Source organism: Lutra lutra, chromosome 1, assembly GCF_902655055.1.
Source record: "Lutra lutra chromosome 1, mLutLut1.2, whole genome shotgun sequence".
NCBI classification, from domain to species: domain Eukaryota; kingdom Metazoa; phylum Chordata; class Mammalia; order Carnivora; family Mustelidae; genus Lutra; species Lutra lutra.
In genome coordinates this window covers 151,214,601-151,233,215 of record NC_062278.1, presented here as the reverse complement: position 1 = coordinate 151,233,215, position 18,615 = coordinate 151,214,601, and the positions used below count along the sequence as shown (strand labels likewise).

The 18,615-nt window shown below is 39.4% G+C and overlaps 1 protein-coding gene across 5 annotated transcripts in view; it reads left to right on the top strand.

Moving 5' to 3' along the window:
* The first annotated feature begins 1,042 nt into the window (after positions 1-1,042).
* NKTR (natural killer cell triggering receptor) overlaps positions 1,043-18,615 on the top strand; it is a 57,924-nt gene continuing 40,351 nt past the window's right edge. For all 5 annotated transcript variants that reach the window (XM_047739371.1, XM_047739369.1, XM_047739368.1 and 2 more), the window contains exons 1-2: positions 1,043-1,179; positions 1,363-1,443. In XM_047739371.1, coding sequence (XP_047595327.1) covers positions 1,386-1,443 — 58 coding nt within the window. In that variant the 5' untranslated portion in view covers positions 1,043-1,179; positions 1,363-1,385. The remainder of the gene's footprint in view (positions 1,180-1,362; positions 1,444-18,615) is intronic.

Below are 18,615 nucleotides of genomic sequence, written 5' to 3'. Positions count from 1 at the left end.
TCCAGAAACAGCAACACACAAAGCCAAGATAATTCAACAAACAAAAGGCAGGGTTCTTTTTCTCTTTCTTTCTTTCCTTTTTTTTTTTTTTTTTTGCTTGTTTCGTTTTTTTTTTTAAACAAATGGTGGTGGAACTCCTCCGTTTTCAAACTGAGAACAAAAACAAACAAAAAAACGAATCGCAACCTCTACCTGACACCCCAATGAAAAATTCCAATAGATTCTAGACTTACACGTAAAAGTTCTAGAGGAAAACACAGGAGAAAATTTTCCAGGAGTTTGGAGTAAACAGAGATTTCTTAGCACAGAAAAAGCAAACCACACGAAAAACTGATCGATCAACTTCAATAAAATTAACTGCTTTGCACAAACCACCATCAAAATAATGAAACGACCCAGCTCAGGAGAAAATACTCGGAATTATATATAACAGAAGATATGTATTTAGAACATACACATATCACCTGTTTAACAGAGCATTTGTACTCTGAACTCCCGCATTCAATGGTAAGACGAACACGAATACAACATGGGCAAAGGTCTTGAACTGACTTCACAAAAGATGAATGGGCTTGAACAAAGACTGTCCCTGCTATGCTGACGCCAGAGAAAAGACGGACGGACACCTAAGGCCTTTGAAGTGAAACAGTCTAAGAGGAAAAGAGTGTCATAACTACGCCTTGAGAAAACGAAAACAGGCCAAACGATCCGTCCGTTCACTGAACCTCGATTTCATTTCTCACGGCTTCCTCGCAAGTGTAGACAACACGGAAGCATCACGATACCGGAAAATGCGCGAACACTCACGGATCTTGAGGGAGGACCAGAGGAATCAGAGAGCGCAGGCATGATCAGAGCGCCCAGATTGGGCGACTGACTCTAACGCGAGGAAAGGGGCGGGGAAAAAGAAGACTAGCTCAGGTAGAGGAGCGCCGGGCTAGAAGCTCCTCCGGAGCTCCCAGACACGCCCACCTGCGCGCGCACTCTTCGGTTAAACACCCGCTTCGAGGCTGTGCTCTCGCGGTATTTGTCCCGACTCTCGCGGGGTTTAGCGTGGCACGGGCAGGCCGGCCTAGGGGAAGGGGTGGTGGTCCGTTAGTGGCGTTGGGCTCCGGCCGCTGCGGTGGCAGCGCTTTCCCCTCCGCTCACGGAGAGCTGCTCAGGCTGGAGGCCAACCAGGTGAAGAGCTCGCCCGCATGTGTGCGCGCTCTTTGGGAGTCGGGAGGCCCGGGGCTGGAGGGAACCCCCGCTCGGCCTCCGGTGGTATCGCGACGGGCCGGCGCGAGGCGATCGTGGCGCGGGCTCCGCCCCAGCCCCCGCCCTAGCTCCCGCCCTGATCGCTTTCCTCCCCCTTTCTCGTAGCTCTTGCCGCCGCCTCGGTCGCGATGGGGGCGCAGGACCGGCCGCAGTGCCACTTCGACATCGAGATCAACCGGGAGCCGGGTGAGCGGGAGGCTGGGCTCCTGCGGGGGCCTGGACCATCCTTGGGGAAGGGGAGGGGTCTATTCTCATCAACCCTCCCCCAACCCCTTTTGGGAGCGGGTAGGCGCAGTCAGCACTACCTTTGCTCCTGAGCGAAAATCAGTGGGAGAGGAGAGCGGCCGGAATCCGCCACTCCCATCCCACTCAGGGTCCGGGTCTCGCCCTCCGAAGCCCCTTGCCGGGACAGTCACGCCTTGCACCCCCGGACTGAGTGTTCGTACCATCCCTGGCGCCAAAGGGAAAGGGTGCAATCTGTCTCAGACTTTTTCTGTCTCAGTGTCTCTAAGGGGACAATCACTCCAATTCCTATTTCTGGTATTTTTCTCTGCTCTGAGGTTTGGATTCGTATATTTTGTATTACCTAATTCTTGTATATCGGTCTATTTTTCTTTAAGTATCTTTAGCCAGAATTTCTTGGTTCATGGGGAAATGACTTCGTGAAAGTCTTATGTGATAAAGCGAAGTGTTCTGTACCAACAGAGACTTGCAGCACGCATGCATTTAGCATTAATGCTTCGTCTTTCAAGGAATCCAGCCATTCCTTAATATATATTACTGAAAATAAAGTATTTTTTTCTAAATGGTAGTTGTTTCATTTTAAATAGCAGAGCCTGCTGGGTTCCGAACTGTTTTCTTAACCTTTTTTTTTTTTTTTTTTTTTTTTTGGTATCTGTGACATAAGTTTTAGTTGGAAATAAATATGCAGTCTTTGTGCAGCATCTTGTCCAGCAGATTCTTGAGAGCCTGCTGCTGTCCAAGACTCTGGGGATACAGCAATGAATAAAACAAAGGACTCTTCCTTGTAGTTTGTATTCTGCTGGGAGAAGACAGACCATAAACAAGGGGAAAAAAATACAGTGGCTTGTAGTAGGGGTACTGTTTTAATACGTTGGTCAGAAAAGGCTATTTTGAGATGACAGGCAAACATCTGAAGCAGAGGAGGGGGTAAGCCTTCCTGGATGTCTTTGAGGAGCATTTCTGGCCAAGGAAGTTAGTACAAAGGCACTGAGGAGGGAGTGTTCTTTGGTGTTTGAAGAACTGCCAGAAGCCCAGGGTGGAGTAGAGGAGGGATGAGAGTAGCAGGAAATGGCTATAGACCAACAGTAAGGACTTTTGACCCTGTGAGATAAGATATGGAAGGATTTTGAGCAAAGGAATGTTGTGATCTTAGAAATGTGGTTGCATTCTCTGTGTTTAATATTTTGAGCCTTGATCTTAATCCTTATCCTGTAGTGAGTCTGTGCTTCAGATAACAGGGCTTACTTTTTTTAAAGAATTAAAAATAGCAAATTGAACTTATTAAATAAAAAAGCTATTTGCCACTGTAAAAAAAATTAAAAATAGACTCATGAAAAGTATTCATATCCTAGATTTGCAAATAACCTTTGTTATGAAAAAGCTCCAGAATGTGTTGGTTAAATGTAGAACGAATTTCATGCTTATACTGTTCTACGTTAAGCCAGTTGATAATTGGCAATTTCATATAGTTCAATCTCCTATATAATACTTCAAGCACTTTTCAGTATATTACTTAAATAGTAGGTACTTGATTTTTACACAACTTTTAAGGATCACTTCAGCTGTTCAAGTGAGGTACCCTGCTTTGTAAGATTTAACCATTAGTAAGTATGTCATTGAGTACTTAGCCAAGTGATATTCTTGATTTCTTGTATTGTTAATACTTTACTTACTGTAAATAGAAAGTAGTATCAAAGATCCTTTAGGAGTGACCATACTGACCACATTAATGAGAGATCAAGAAGTACTGATAAGGGGCACCTGGGTGGCTCAGTTGGTGAAGCAACTGCCTTCAGCTCAGGTCGTGATCCCGAGTCCTGGGCGTGCCCCATGGGGAGATCCCTGCTCAGCAGGAAGTCCGCTTCTCCCTCTGATCCTCCCTTTCTTGTGCTTTCTCATTTTCTCTCTCAAGTAAGTAAAATCTTTTTTTTTTTTAAATTTTATTTATTTATTAATTGGACAGAGAATGACATTGAGAGAGGGAACATAAGCAGAGGGAGTGGAAGAGAGAAGTAGACTTCCTGCTGAGTAGGGAGCCCGATGCGGGGCTCATCCAGGATGACCTGAGCTGAAGGCAGATGCTTAACGACTGAGCCACCCAGGCGCCCCTCAAATAAGTAAAATCTTTAAAAGTTCTGATAGAAATTGAGTTGAATGCAGCACAGTATGTATTGTTTTCTATTACTATCCATGGAAATTTGTATGTTTTATAGTAAGTTATCAAGGCTTTTGAATTACAAAATGAGTTTTAAGTATGTGTTAGAAGAGGAAGGTGTCTATATAGAGAGTTTTCCTCTGTGAATCCAATAAAATAAGTTGGTTCCTATTTGAAATAATTCCAGGACTATACTTTAGGATTTTTTTTTCAGAAGGTTTTTAATTAAGATTTTAATTTCTTCAAAAGTTGCAGAACTATTCATCTTATTTCTTCTTGAGTGAGTTTATCTGTGGGATTTGTAGTGATAGCTCTTCTTTCATTCCTAATATTGATAATCTGTGCCCTTTGTCTTTTTTTCCTTGGTCTCTAGCTAGAGGTTTATCACTGTCATACTTACCATTTCAGAAAACTAAATTTTGGTTTTGTTGATCTTTTCCCCCTATTTTCTTCCAGTTTTAATGATTTCTGCTCTTCATATCTTTTCTGTTGCTTGCTTTGGATTACTTTGCTCTTTTTCTAGTTTCTGCGAGTGCAGATTTGTATTGTTGACTTGAGACCCTTTTCCAGTATAAGGATTTAATGCTATAAATTTCCTTTATATGCATGACCCCACAAATTTTGACATATTGTTCATTTTCTTTCAGCTCAGAATATTTTCTCTTTTCCCTTGAGGCTTAGTCTTTGGCTCAAGAATTATTGAGAAGTGTTTTAATTTCAGAGTACTTGGCTATTTTGCAGTTTTTGTGTTAATGATTTCTACTTTAATTCCATTATGGTTGGAGAACATACTTTATATGATCTCAGTTCTTCTAAAGTTATTAAGGTTTGATATGTTCTATTTTAGTGAATTTCCCATGTGCACTTTAAAAGAATATATATTCTGCTGTTTTTCCGTGGAGTGTCCTCTAAATGTCAACTTGAGTCAGTTGGCTAATGGTGTTGTTCAGTTTTTCCATATCCTGGCTGATTTTTTTGTCTTCTTGTTCTATTGTTTACCAAGAGAGGAATATCGAAGTCTCCATCGATAATTGTGGATTTAATTTCTTCTTTGAGTTCTGTTAGTTTTTGCTTTATTTTGTTTGAGGCTTTCTTATTAGTTGGATGCATATCCATTTAGGATTGTTATGTCTTCCTAACGAATTGACCCTTTTATCATTATGTAATGACCCTTGTTATTCCTGGTCATTTTTCTTGCTTGGAAACCTGCTTTGTCTGTTATGAATACTGCTACTTCATTTTTTTGTTAGTGTTTATCTGGTACGTCATTTTCTATCCTACTTTTAACTTATATTTAAAGTGTGTTTCTTGGGGTACCTTGCTGGCTCATTTGGTGGAGCATGAGGCTCTTGATCTCGGGATTGTGAGCTCAAGCTCCATGTTGGATGTAGAGATACTTGAAAATAAAATCTGGTGCACCTGTGTGGCTCAGTCGGTTGAGTCTCCAGCTCTTGAATTCAGCTCAGGTCATGAGCTAGTGGGGCCCTGCATTGGGTGTGGAGCCTGCTTGGGATTCTCCCTCTCCCTCTGCTCCCCGTCACCCCCCCCCCCAAAAAAAACCTTGAAAAAATAAAGTGGGTTTCTTACAGATGGTAAATAGATGGGTCTTTTTTTTTTTAACCCATTCTCATAATCTTTTAATCAGTATACTTAGGCTTTTACACTTAGTGCAATTATTATTTGTTTGGATTTGTCTTAATTGTTTTTGCTTCCTCTGTTTTCTTGCATTCTGGGTTATTTGAATATTTTTTAGTATTTCTTTTAAATTTTTCTGTTGACTTTTTGATGATCTTTATATTTTTTTTTAGTGGTTGCTTTAGAGATTATAATATATATCCTTGGCTTTTCACGGTGTACTTAGAATTAATATTTTACCACTTCAGGTGAAATGTTGAAACCATCCCACTATGTAATAACCCTTTACAACCTTTTGTTGTATTGGTTATATGTATTACATCTACAAACATTGAAAGCCTTTGCCTTCAAACGTCACACATACTAGCTTAAGAAGAGGAAAAAATATTATTAACTCACGTGTTTACATTTCTGATTCTTTTTTGTTCATTTCTGAAGTCTTAGGTTCCCTCTGGTATCATTTCCCTTTCACCTGAAGAATTTGTTTAAAGCATTTCTTTCAGAGCAGAACTTTGGCAATAAGTTCTCTTTTTTTTTTTAAAGATTTTATTTATTTATTTGAGAGAGAGACAGTGAGAGACAGCATGAGCGAGGAGAAGGTCAGAGGGAGAAGCAGACTCCCCATGGAGCTGGGAGCCCGATGTGGGACTCGATCCCGGGACCCCGGGATCATGACCTGAGCCGAAAGCAGTCCTCCAACCAACTGAGCCACCCAGGCGTCCCGGCAATAAGTTCTCTTTATTGGTTTTCTGGTTTTGGTTTTTCACCTGAGAATTTTACTTTGCCTTCTCTCTTTTTTTTTTTTTTTAAAGATTTTATTTATTTATTTGACAGAGAGAGATCACAAGTAGGCAGAGAGGCAGGCAGAGAAAGAGAGAGGAGGAAGCAGGCTCCATTCTGAGCAGAGAGCCCAATGCAGGGCTCAATCCCAGGACCCTGGGATCATGACCTGAGCTGAAGGCAGAGGCTTTAACCCACTGAGCCACCCAGGTGCCCCTCTTCTCCTTTTTTTTTTAAAGTAGGCTCCACGCCTAGCATGGAGCTCAGCAAGGGGCTTGAACTCACCACCCTGAGATCAACACCTGAGATCAAGAATCAGATGCCTAACGGACAGAGCCACCTAGGCACCCCAACTTTGCCTTTATTCTTGAAAGATATTTTCAGTAGTTACAGAATTTTGGGTTGATGATTACTTTTTTTTAAGCACTTGAAAAATGTTCCTTCTGGTCAGTTTGGTTTCTGATAAGAAATCTGTAGTCATGCAAATTTTTGTTGCCCCATATGTAATGTGTTGTTCTGGTGTGACTGCTTTTGAGATTTTTTTTATTTTGTCTCTAGATTTCAGCAGTTTTATTGTGATGTGTGTGGGTGTGAATTTCTTTGGTTTATTCTCTTTGGGGTTTCTGATCTTCTTGAATCTTTGTCTTTTGTGAAATATAAGACATTTTCAGCTACTACTTCTCCAGATAGTTTTCTGTCCAACACTCTTTCCTATCTTTCCAGGACTTTGATGACACAAATAAATCTTTTGATGTATTTTTTGAAGTCTGAGGCTTTGTTCAGTTTTTATTTTTGTCTTTTTTTCCTCTCTGTTTTGCACATTGAATAATTTCTATTAATTGGTTTTAAGTTCACTTTTTCCTCTGTCATCTTCATTGTATTGTTGAGCCCATCTCGTGAATTTTTAATTTTGACCATTTTATTTATTTTTTTAATTTCTTTGTGGTTTTGCTTGAGATTTTTTTTTTTCCATTCATTTTAAGAATATTTGTACTTAACATAGTGTGGTTGAAATAGCTGCTTTAAAGTCTTTGTCTTGGGGTGGTTGGGTGGCTCAGTCAGTTAAGCATCTGCCTTCAGCTAAGGTCATGATCCTGGAGTCCCAGGATTGAGTCCTACATTGGGCTCCCTGCTCATCGGAGAGTCTGCTTCTTCCTCTGCCCCTCATCCCGCTCTTGTGCTCTCTCTCACGCTGTCTCTCTCAAATAAATAAATAAAATCTTTAAAGTCTTTGTCTAACCATTTCTAGCATTGGTATTATCATAGAGTTGCTGTTTTTGCCCTTTCCTTATGGAATATGAGATTTTCATGGTTCTTTAAATGACAATAAATGTTGAATTGTATCTCGGACATTTTGTGTATTATGTTACATGACCCTGGGTCTAGTTTAAATCCGGTGGAGAGCCCTCACTGTTGGTGATGATGATGATTCTGTAGCAGGCAGTAAGCCTGGTTAGGTCTAGCCGGCAACCACCTTCTGCTGTTCAGAGTCATACCCACACATGTATAATGTATGGTTGAGCCCTGGAGTTCATAACACCATGGGACTGTTTTCTTGAGGGAGCTCCCTCTTCTTTGAGATTTCCCTAATATATTCTGGCCCTTAGGGACTCCCTTTTTTGGTCATCCAGCCAGAAAGCCAGGGTTTTAGTTTCCTTACTCTACGATGTGCTTCTTATAAATATGTCTGTCTCTGAGGCTAAGTGGCAAGAGAATTGAGAGTTAAAGAGCAGCAGGGATTCTTCTGTGCTCTTAGGAGCACAGTTCCTCTAGTCAGAAGGATTCTTTGCCTCCCTTGAAGTTTTATGTGCTTGTCCGGTCACCACTGTTCTTGCCACCATCCTTGTGGAATTGCCTAGGAGCTAGAACTAGAGAATGGAAAGAACGGAAAGAAAACGAGATTTCCCCCATTCACTGTCACCTGTAGGGGTCTCTTTCCTCAGAGCTCTTCTGTACCCAGAGTGCAGTTCCAGGTTTCAGATTGCTTTTGATTCCCAGCCACAAGATAAGGTAGGAAAACAAAATTCATTACTAATTCGGTGGACTTTTTTTGTGTTACTTCCCCAGTCTGCCTGCTTCCATTTTTTTTTTTTTCAGTGCTTAGATAATTGTTCCATGTTTTCTGTCCAAGGTTTCTTAGTTGCTTTCAGTGAGAAAGGTAGGGTAGAGTGTATTTATTCCATTTTTATTAAACCTGGAATTCCTTATAAATGTCTAAAAATGTTAACCGACAGAAATTAGCCAGTCATTTTTCATTGTCTTTACAAATAAGCTCTTGTTTCCTGAAGGCATTACTTTTTGTATGAAATGTGGTACCCAGTTTGGAAGTATGTGTGTATATATACGAAAACCTCATTGATTTCACATTGACAACTTCATTTTTCTAACAGACTTAACCTTAACCTTCTCTGGTTAAATGTTCTCTAGGGTTAGTGAGAGCCTCCCAGGGTGAGCATGAAATAGTCATCTTGTTTTTCCCTTTTTGGTGCCTCAGAAGCTTGCGTTTTCCTTGCCTTATCATTCAGATCCTTGGAGTCCAAGGAACCAGGTCTTAGATATCTGCCAATAAACTGATTTAATCCAGGTTAGTCAAGAATGGCCATTATGGGTTTTTTAAGTACATATGAGGGAGTTATCAGTAAGTTAAGTGAGGGTCATAAGTTGCCTTTATCACAACCTTGCTACGAGGGTACACCAAAAGTCACATTTTACCATACATAGACATTAGCAAACAAGTATGCCCACACATAAGAAAAAAAAGTTCTGTAAGTTTGATGGTGTCCCAGTTCTGTTTTCTTTCAGTGCCCCTGACACTTCTTATGTGAAAGATTCCTGCTCTTGAATATTGTCCTGCAAATGTTTGTCAGGTACCAGAATACTGTAAACATGTGGCTAGCCTCGGGATTTTTTGGTAGACCCAACCTCAGGTTCTACTCCAGTCGGTGACCCTCCAGATTCATTTGTCGTGTTAATGTAAGGGTATGGAATAGCTCCAGATATTTTTGTTCTGTCTGTATATCACTAATTCCGAACATCACTGATTTACCAGTAAAAACCCATTTCTAACGTGCATGTTGCTAGTAATAAAGCCCCAGGTTGATCAGAGATAGAATAGCAAAAGTATTTTTAGTAGCCATCTCTGAGGTGTGGCTTTTGATTCTCACTTTTAGAGGGTGTTTCTTTCTGGTTAAAGTTTAAAAACTCATCATTTATTTTTTTTTTTTCATGATTCCATCAACATTTATGTAAGGTATTTCAAAGTAAATTACAGTTATACTACATTATAATAGTAAAATGATATAGGCCTTTTGTTTTCAAATTGCAAGATGGCTTTCATGAGGGCCTAGGGTGTCAGACACCCATTTGTTCACTCTGATGACGCAACAGATATAATTCACAAGCAGTCAAGAAAACCTGTCTTCTACACCAGACATAACTGAGATTTGCAAAAATGTAAAATGATGACACATTAAAACCTCTTGTTCATTTTTGAAAATATAAATTATTAAAAATATTTGTGTTGGGACACCTGGGTGGCTCACTGGGTTAAATCCTCTGCCTTCTGCTCAGGTCGTGATTCCAGAGTCCTGGGATCGAGCCCCGAATTGGGCTCTCTGCTTGGCAGGGAGCCTGCTTCCTCCTCTCTCTCTGCCTGCCTCTCTGCCTACTTGTGATCTCTGTCAAATAGATAAATAAATAAAATCTTTAAAAAAAGTTTGTGTTAACATATAATAAGTTTATTAAAAACTGATTAACGTTTCTCCATTTTAATTTCTGTTATGATAAATATCAATAGATACAACCCATACAAAAAATCTTTAAGGTCCTCAGTAATTGTTAAGAATATAGAGGGGTGGGGCACTTGGGTGGTTCAGTTGGTTAAGTGGTTGCCCTTGGCTTAAGTCAAGATCTCAGAGTCCTGAGATCAAGTCCCCAGATCAGGTTCCCTGCTCATTGGGAAGTCTGCTTCTCCATCTCCCTCTGCTTGTGCTCTCTCGCATTCTCTCTCAAATAAATAAAATCTAAAAAAATATATATGGGGGGGGGGTTCCAAAAGCAAAAAGTTTGAGAACTACTGTTCTAGACACATGCTTTCACAGAATGCAAGCATTGGGCTTTATTTACAGATGTTTTGAACTTTTCTTTTGGCTATTATTTCACATTTATAAGAAGCTGAAAAATAAAATAAAAATCACCCATCTGTCCTTTATACAGAACCACCTCTTTACATTTTATTCCATTTGCTTATTTTTTTCTGCACATGCAATTTTTTCTGAATCATCTGAGGGTAAGTTACCTACATCATGGCTCTTTACTCATAAATACTTCAGTGTATTTTATTTAGCATATTTGTTTAGAATGGAGATGTTGCATAAGTGCAATGTAATTATCAACTTTATAAATTTGCATTGATGTGATACTTTAATCTACCATCTCTGTTCCTTCCATTTTTGTGATTGGCCCAAAAAGTCAATTATAGTATTCTTTCTCTTCCAATACAAAATCTAGTTTAGCCTCAGATACTGCATTCAGCTGCCATGTCACTTTATTCTCCATTTTTATACCTTTTTTCTATTTTTTTTTCTTTTATGACATTGACATTTTAGAGGAATACAGTGCCATTCCTCTTTTTTTTTTTTTTTTTTAAGATTTTATATATTTATTTGACAGAGCACAAGCAGAGGGAGAGGGAGAAGCAGACTTCCCAATGAGCAAGGAGCCCGATGGCAGGGCTCGATCCCAGGACCCAAGATCGTGACCTGAGCCGAAGGCAGTCATTTAACAGACTGAGCCACCCAGGTTCCCCGAAGTTTGTTTTCAAAAGTGATAACCAGGGTATTTTTTTAGAGGAATGATTGGCTTTGGAATTTTTTTTTTTTTTAATGTAGGCCTCAGAGCAATATTATAAAAACCTGGCAATTTATCAAAATAGATAAAAATAGATAAAGATAAAATATATAATAGATAGAAATATATATCTGAAATTGGTGTTTCTACTTCATTGACTAAAATTCACAAGGATCCAAAAAACAGTTGAAAATGGAGTACTACTTGTGACTTTGGGCAAGCCACTTGACCTCTTTGTAGAATGGAAATACTGTCAGTTTTGTCTTAATGTGGCTCTAAAGGTAGCACAGCAAAATTTGCTTATATTCAGAATTTCCCTTTAAACATCAGAGTCATCATATTTAAGATAGTTTCTGCTATGAGAGTGAGGCATGTGGGGATCTGGTATGTACTAAGGGAACAGGAGAAAGGCATTTGCTATCTCATCCTCACCCTGGTCCTGAGCTTGTGAATGGAGTGACTGGATGCAGTGGTCTCCACTATTTAGATAATTTCTTCCCTTTTTGTATACTCAGAAATTAAATAGGACTCCAGTGTAGTGGTAGTAGTAAAGTTGTTGGGAAGAATAATAAAATAATGCAACCAGCTACCTTACAGATAGCATTTTTATAAAATGAATTTATTGTGATGGCATGGATTAATTAAGGAACATGGTTTTAATTAGGCAGACTGCCGTTTGTGTTACAACAATCAGATAACAAGGTAGGGAGCTAGTATTGGAAACAAAGGCAATTGAACAGCACTGCTCTTCTAAATTATTCGTGTCTGTCCTAACTAATCTGAAAAACCACTGGAAGGATTATGCTAGTGAGAGTGCTGGGAAAAGGGGACAGAGTGAGGTGCGATCAGTTGTAGGATTTCCACAGTGATGTTGAAGTTTTACAGTGTACGACAGTGTACGCTTATAGCTAAAAACATGCCTTTATTAGTGATGCTCCTAACGAAAAAATCATTCTTATTTTTTTTAAAAGATTTATTTATTTATTTATTTGATAGAGATTACAAGTAGGCAGAGAGGCAGGCAGAGAGAGAGGAAGAAGCAGGCTCCCCACTAAGCAGAGAACCCAATGCGGGGCTTGATCCCAGAACCCCAGGATCATGACCTGAGCTGAAGGCAGAGGCTTTAACCCACTGAGCCACCCAGGTGCCCCCGAAAAAATCATTCTTTTTTTTTTTTTTTAAAGATTTTATTTATTTGACAGACAGAGATCACAAGTAGGCAGAGAGGCAGGCAGAGAGAGGAGGAAGCAGGCTCCCCGCTGAGCAGAGAGCCCGATGTGGGGCTCGATCCCAGGACCCTGGGATCATGACCTGAGCCGAAAGCAGAGGCTTTAACCCACTGAGCCACCCAGGCGCCCCCGAAAAAATCATTCTTAACTGCAATCTTAAATTCCCTTTTCTCCCACCTCCCATTTTCCCATAGAAACCATTGTTTTTATATGTGATTTTTGATAATGCAGTGTTTCTTTAAATGCTATCGTGTTACTTGCAGAGCAGACTGTTATTTGTAAAGAATCTGGCGCGGTATCTGACATGATTTTTTTTAATGCTTTAATTATTGTGTGTGCCTGAACATGAGCATGTACCCTGAGTCAAGTACATGGCTCTCATATTAAGGTATTTAGACAGACTTTTGTAAAGATTAAGCCTTTTTGTTCACATTTTAGGAAAAAGACTTGTTTCAGGTTTCTGTAAGCAAAAGGGTTTGGTATGGTTTCTTGCCCTTTTTTTGGTTTGTTCGTTCATTCATTCAGAAATTGGGCCTGAAGGGGCGCCTGGGTGGCTCAGTGGGTTAGGCCGCTGCCTTCGGCTCGGGTCATGGTCTCAGGGTCCTGGGATCGAGCCCCGCATCGGGCTCTCTGCTTGGCGGGGAGCCTGCTTCCTCCTCTCTCTCTGCCTGCCTCTCTGCCTGCTTGTGATCTCTCTCTGTCAAATAAATAAAATCTTTAAAAAAAAAAAAAAAAGAAAGAAAGAAATTGGGCCTGAAGAATGCAGTAATAACACCAGGCCTGATTGCATGGTTTTGAAGGCAGAAACATGGATTTTTATGGGGACTTTGAGAGGAGAAAGTTGACTTCATAGCACCCTCCTTTCCCTCTCCTTTCTCTTCCTCAACCCCAAGTGAAATATACAAACTTTTTTCCCCCCTTTTCTGCCTTTAACATAAGATGGCTGTTCCTTGTCTAACTCGTACCTCCTACCACCTCCTGCCCCCCCCACCTTGAATCCCTGTGCTTTTCTGTTACTTTTCTACCTTTGTTGATATTTGTCAGTGTTGTTGCCAGGGAATTGTGACTGGCATTAGTGGTATGAACTAGCTGTCCAGTACCATTCCTTACAGTTCTCTTTTGCACAGCATGTATGGAGTCTTCCCAGAATATATCTTTCAGCCTGAATCCTTGGGAGAACTTAGCGCTTACACAGATGGTCAGGTGTTCATTAAACACTTAGCTTACTGGGAATAAAAGCAGATGGAAACTAAAGAGATTTCTTTAAATAGGCAGAAAAAAGCTCAGGCTAAAAAGGGGAAGACTTGGGTGACTGACAGAGTTATCTAGAACTGAGGTAATGCTTTCAAAATTATCTCAGAAATTGCATTCAGAACCACTAGCTATGAATGCCTGACTGTATACCTTGCTACAGGTAGTTCCCTATTTTAGTTTGTGTTCCAAGAGACTGTGTCTTAAGTAGATTGCTATTTGGTGAAATCCCAAATTCCTGTTTCCAGTCCGTACAGACTTGCACAAATCACTGAAGCATTATTCTTAATTAGATAATTTGTGTAAGTAGAAGGCCTAAAAAGGGTAGATCTCTGTATTCAGGTTGGGTACCCCATATGATGGGGAAAAGGGAAGAGTTATGTCCCTAAATTAAACTCCAAGAAGGGATCCGCATAGGTAATGTAATTAATACAAAGACCTTGATGTTTTCATCAGAAACTGCAGTGACATTAGCAGTTTGGAAGTTACCCAAACAGACAGCCCAGATGGTGTGAACTACTACAACTACTGCTCTCTGTCTCCCTGCTCTTACCTAGCTGTTGTCATCACCTGAAAAACTTGGTGTTTTTTTCTAGAAGTCTAATTCTGGGAGTATAAGAAGGAGACTGTGAAGAGCAGAAATAAACCAAGGGTACCTAGCTTCTGCCCCAAGACAATCATCTTTCCCAGAGAGCCTGAATTTTTCCATTTAACTGTTAAATGCATACTGCAGTTCTGTTACACTGAAGTAAATGAGATCAGTTTGGGCAAATAAGCATCTCCTTTTAAAGAATGCTATCATTTCTAAGAAGATTTGTTTTTATACATGACCTGAACTTCATGCAGCAAGACTCCTTTCTTTAATTGATCGATGAGAGAGCCAGTCCAGGAATGTGTGGGGGGCAAGGGAGAGTTATGATGTTAGAACCTAGGAAGACAGCTGAGTATATTGGAAAGAGCACTGGTTGAGGACTCAGAAGACCAGGCTCTCGCTCTGCTCATTTCTATATAGGTGGCCTTTGATAAGTCACATTATTAATAGCTGTGATAATACGTGTGTGTGTGTGTGTGTGTGTGTGTGTGTGTGTGTGTGTGTGTAAAAAATTTTTTTAAAGTAGGCTCCATGCTCAGTGTAGAGCCCAACTCAGGGCTTGAACTCAACCCTGAGATCAAGACCAGAGCTGAGATTGAGAGTTGGACGCTTAACCGACTGGGCCACCCAGGTGCCCCAAAACCATGTATTTTTAGGTTGCCTTAGTCCGCACAATATTATGATGTAAGATTTATACCCATTTTACAAATGAGGAAACTCAGAGAGACTATTTGATCCAAGATCATATAGCTAGAAATTGATAGCCAGGTCTCTAGCCTAGGTTTTCTTTCTTATCTATTATACCATGGCTGCTGTGCAAAACCTAGGAATTAGCTTAATCGACTGAGCCACCTGGGCACCCCTTCATTCCTTGAAGAGCAGATTGGAGGGGAGTGCTGAGTCCTAGGGTACATTAGGATATTTGTTGGCCAAGGAGTGGAGCACCTGAGATGGGAAGGTTGGATATGGCAGTAGGGAATTCCTAAACAAAAAAGTATTTCTGAAATGTATCTTCCATTATCATTGGATACAGGAAGGGATGAAAAACTCCTTTTACTTCTTCCTCCCTTCCTAGAATTTTAGCTAATACTCTTAGTTATTTGCTTAATTACATCAAAATGATGGAACAGGTAGGCTTTCTTGGCTGTCCTCCGAACTTAATCACCACTTACAACACTGTTAGAAAATGTTTTCCATATTCCAAACCACCAATTTAAAGATGGTTTTTTAAACATGTAAGATTTAAAATGGAGATTGCCAGTGTTTATGAATGACACATTAGGAAAAGAAAGGAATATTACAGTCATTAAAGCTAATTTGCAAGTTCTAAACTATGTGACCTGAACTCTTGCTGCATCTGTTTGGCACATTTTAAGCTGAAAAGGGCTTCATTGTTTTTTTCTGTTAGTAAAAATAGTACATGCTAATTATAAAAATTCCAGTAATATTTAAAATCTTTTCTGATGGAGGTGTAATATTCCATTGTATATACTGGTTCATACACAATTTTTAAAAATAGTATATGCTACATACTGTTCTGGTCCTGCCTCTTTCTGTTAAAGAGCGTGTTCTCAACTTTTTTCCGTTTTAATAAATTGAGCTTTATGTGATCACTTTTAGTGGTTATATTGTTTGCCATCATATGAAAATATCTGTATTTGTTAGGCTGTATGAAAGTGATGGTTGCTAAACATAAAGGCTGAATAATGGGGGCTTAAATTTAAGACAGAAATTTTTCTCTTGCATGGCTCCCAGCAGATCCAGCCTGATGGTATCAGGGATCTAGGCTTTTTTGTCTTGTTTAATAACTCTGTGTTAGGGTGGATGGCTGGATGAAGCTCTTACCTGAAAAACTCAAGTTGGATAAATACAGATGAAATGATGGAATTAGAGGAAACATTTTGCTCAGTATGATTGGTTTGGGAAAGGATCATCAGTGGCCAAACCATTGGGTGAAAAGTTGTTATAGAACATGGTATGCTCTTAAGTTTCAAAATGTCATTCCACTTACTAGTGTAAAAGTGGGGGGAGGTTCTTTTATAACTGAGAGATCTGATTAATATTTCAGCATTGCCAGTAATGTGTCAAACTGACCTGTGCTTCCTGATGGGATGCAAAAAGAAAAAAAATAAGGAGTAGAGATGGGGACTGTTCTAGATGAAAAGGGACCAAGGCATGACAACCAAATCAGTGCATAATCTGCAGTTAGAGTCTTGGATTTTACAAAGAGGTATAGGGGAGCCTTGGTGGCATTGTTTGTTATGCCTCTGACTCTTGGTTTCAGCTCAGGTCATGATCTCAGGGTGGTGGAAATGAGGAGCTGTGTTAAGCTCAACGCTTGGCAGGGATCTCTGGGATTCTCTCTGTCCTTCTCCCTTCGCCTGTCTCCCCATGTGTGGTGTCTCGTCTCTCTCTCTCTCTCTCTTTCTCAGTCTTTAAAAAAGTATAATATAAAGGGCATGTGGAGTCAGTCGGGTAAATTTGAATATGGACTGTATTGGACTGTAGTGATAATCACTATTAACATGGTGTGGCGATGGTATTGGGTCTAGGTAGGGGAATGTCTTTGTTCTTTAGGAGTATATACAGAAGTAACGAGGGTGAAGCATAACAATGTCTTTAATTTTAAGTTTGAAAGGGGGGTGAGGGGCATCGCATGTTTGTTCAGATAACCTTCGGGGTCATTTTGTTAAATTCTTCTAGAAGTCTCAGTACTTTGGGGGGTTGCAATTAAAGGACTGTAGATTACTTTAGGGAAAATTGGACACATTTACAATTTTGAGTCTTCCTGTCTAAGAACAAAGTATGCCCCTCTTTTTATTCAAGTTGCCTTTATGGCTGTCAGAGGTTTGTAATTTTTTTGAGTCCTGCACTGTTACGGCTAAGTGGTTAAAAGGTTTTTATTGGTGTTGTGAATGTGATTTTAACTGTTACCTTTTTTACTAGTTCTTGTTGATCGTAAGATAAATATCAACAGTTTTAATGTTTCCATTAATATTTCAATTTGATTTTGTAGGTTATTTAGATGTACAGTTAAATCTTTCAAATAATGATAAATTTACTCTTTGTTATGTATACTTCTCATATGGTTCTCTTGTCTGTTGCATTGCTTAGAATTTCTAGAATGGAATTAAACAGTAGTGATGCTAACAAGCTCTTTTAACTTGTTCTTTCTTTAATGACATTAGTGCTGTACTAATGCTCCACCATTAAACATAATGCTGGCTATTGATTGGAAGGATGTCTGATAATTTTTGTGTTTTTGTTAAGGGATGAATGTTAATTTCATCAAATGGTCTATTGGTTTCTGTCTTAGGATATTTATAGAGTTCTTCCTTCACTTCAGTAAAATAATAGATTTCCTAAATTTTTTTTTGATTTTTAAAAAATTTATTTATTTTTTGATTTTTTATAAACATATATTTTTATCCCCAGGGGTACAGGCCTGTGAATCGCCAGGTTTACACACTTCACAGCACTCACCATAGCACATACCCTCCCCAATATCCATAGCCCCACCCCCCCCTCCCAACCCCCCTCCCCCCATCAACCCTCAGTTTGTTTTGTGAGATTAAGAGTCACTTATGGTTTGTCTCCCTCCCAATCCCATCTTGTTTCATTCATTCTTCTCCTACCCCCTTAACCCCCCATGTTGCATCTCCACTTCCTCATATCAGGGAGATCATATGATAGTTGTCTTTCTCTGATTGACTTATTTCGCTAAGCATGATACCCTCTAGTTCCATCCACGTCGTCGCAAATGGCAAGATTTCATTTCTTTTGATGGCTGCATAGTATTCCATTGTGTATATATACCACATCTTCATCCTTCTTTATTCCTAAATTTTTTTTTAAGATTTTATTTATTTTAATAGAGAACATGCATATACCCGCTTACGGGGAAGGAGCCCAAGAGTTGGATACTTAACTAACTGAGCCACCCAGGTGCCCCAGACTTCCTAGTATTTAATATTTTAATATTATAATATTTAATATTTAATAGTATATTTTAAAAAATGAGATTGGGATATATATATATATATACACGTACATATATATATATTTTTAAGATTTTATTTATATACCTGAGAGAGAGAGCACAAGTGGGCAAGGAGGGGGAAGGAGGAACAGACTCCCTGCTGAGCAGAGCCCAACACAGGGCTCTATCCCAGGATCCTGGGATCATGACCTGAGCTAAAGGCAGACGCTGAACAGACTAAGCCATCCAGGTGGCCCAATATATAGGATTTTTAAGGTTTGTTTTGTATCATCTTTCTTAGGCTTTGGTATCAGTTTGTTTCATAAAATATGTTAAGCTTTTCATCTTTTGCTGTGCTATGAAACAGTTGAGATGATATTACACTTTAATATGAAGAGTTACTTAACAATGCTCTTTTGGATAGATAGATACTTAATAGCATTTTAGTTTCTTTCTTGGCTCTGTTTTTTAGTCTCTGTCCGCATGGAGTTGTAATCCATACATTCTTTTAATTCTTTTTTCTATATTTTGGTATTCCTTTTTATTTTTCCTCCAAAAGAGCCAGCTTTGGAATTTATTTGTCAAGTCCAATATTTTTGTTTTCTAATTTATTAATTTCTGCTTGTACTTTCATTAAAAGCTTTTT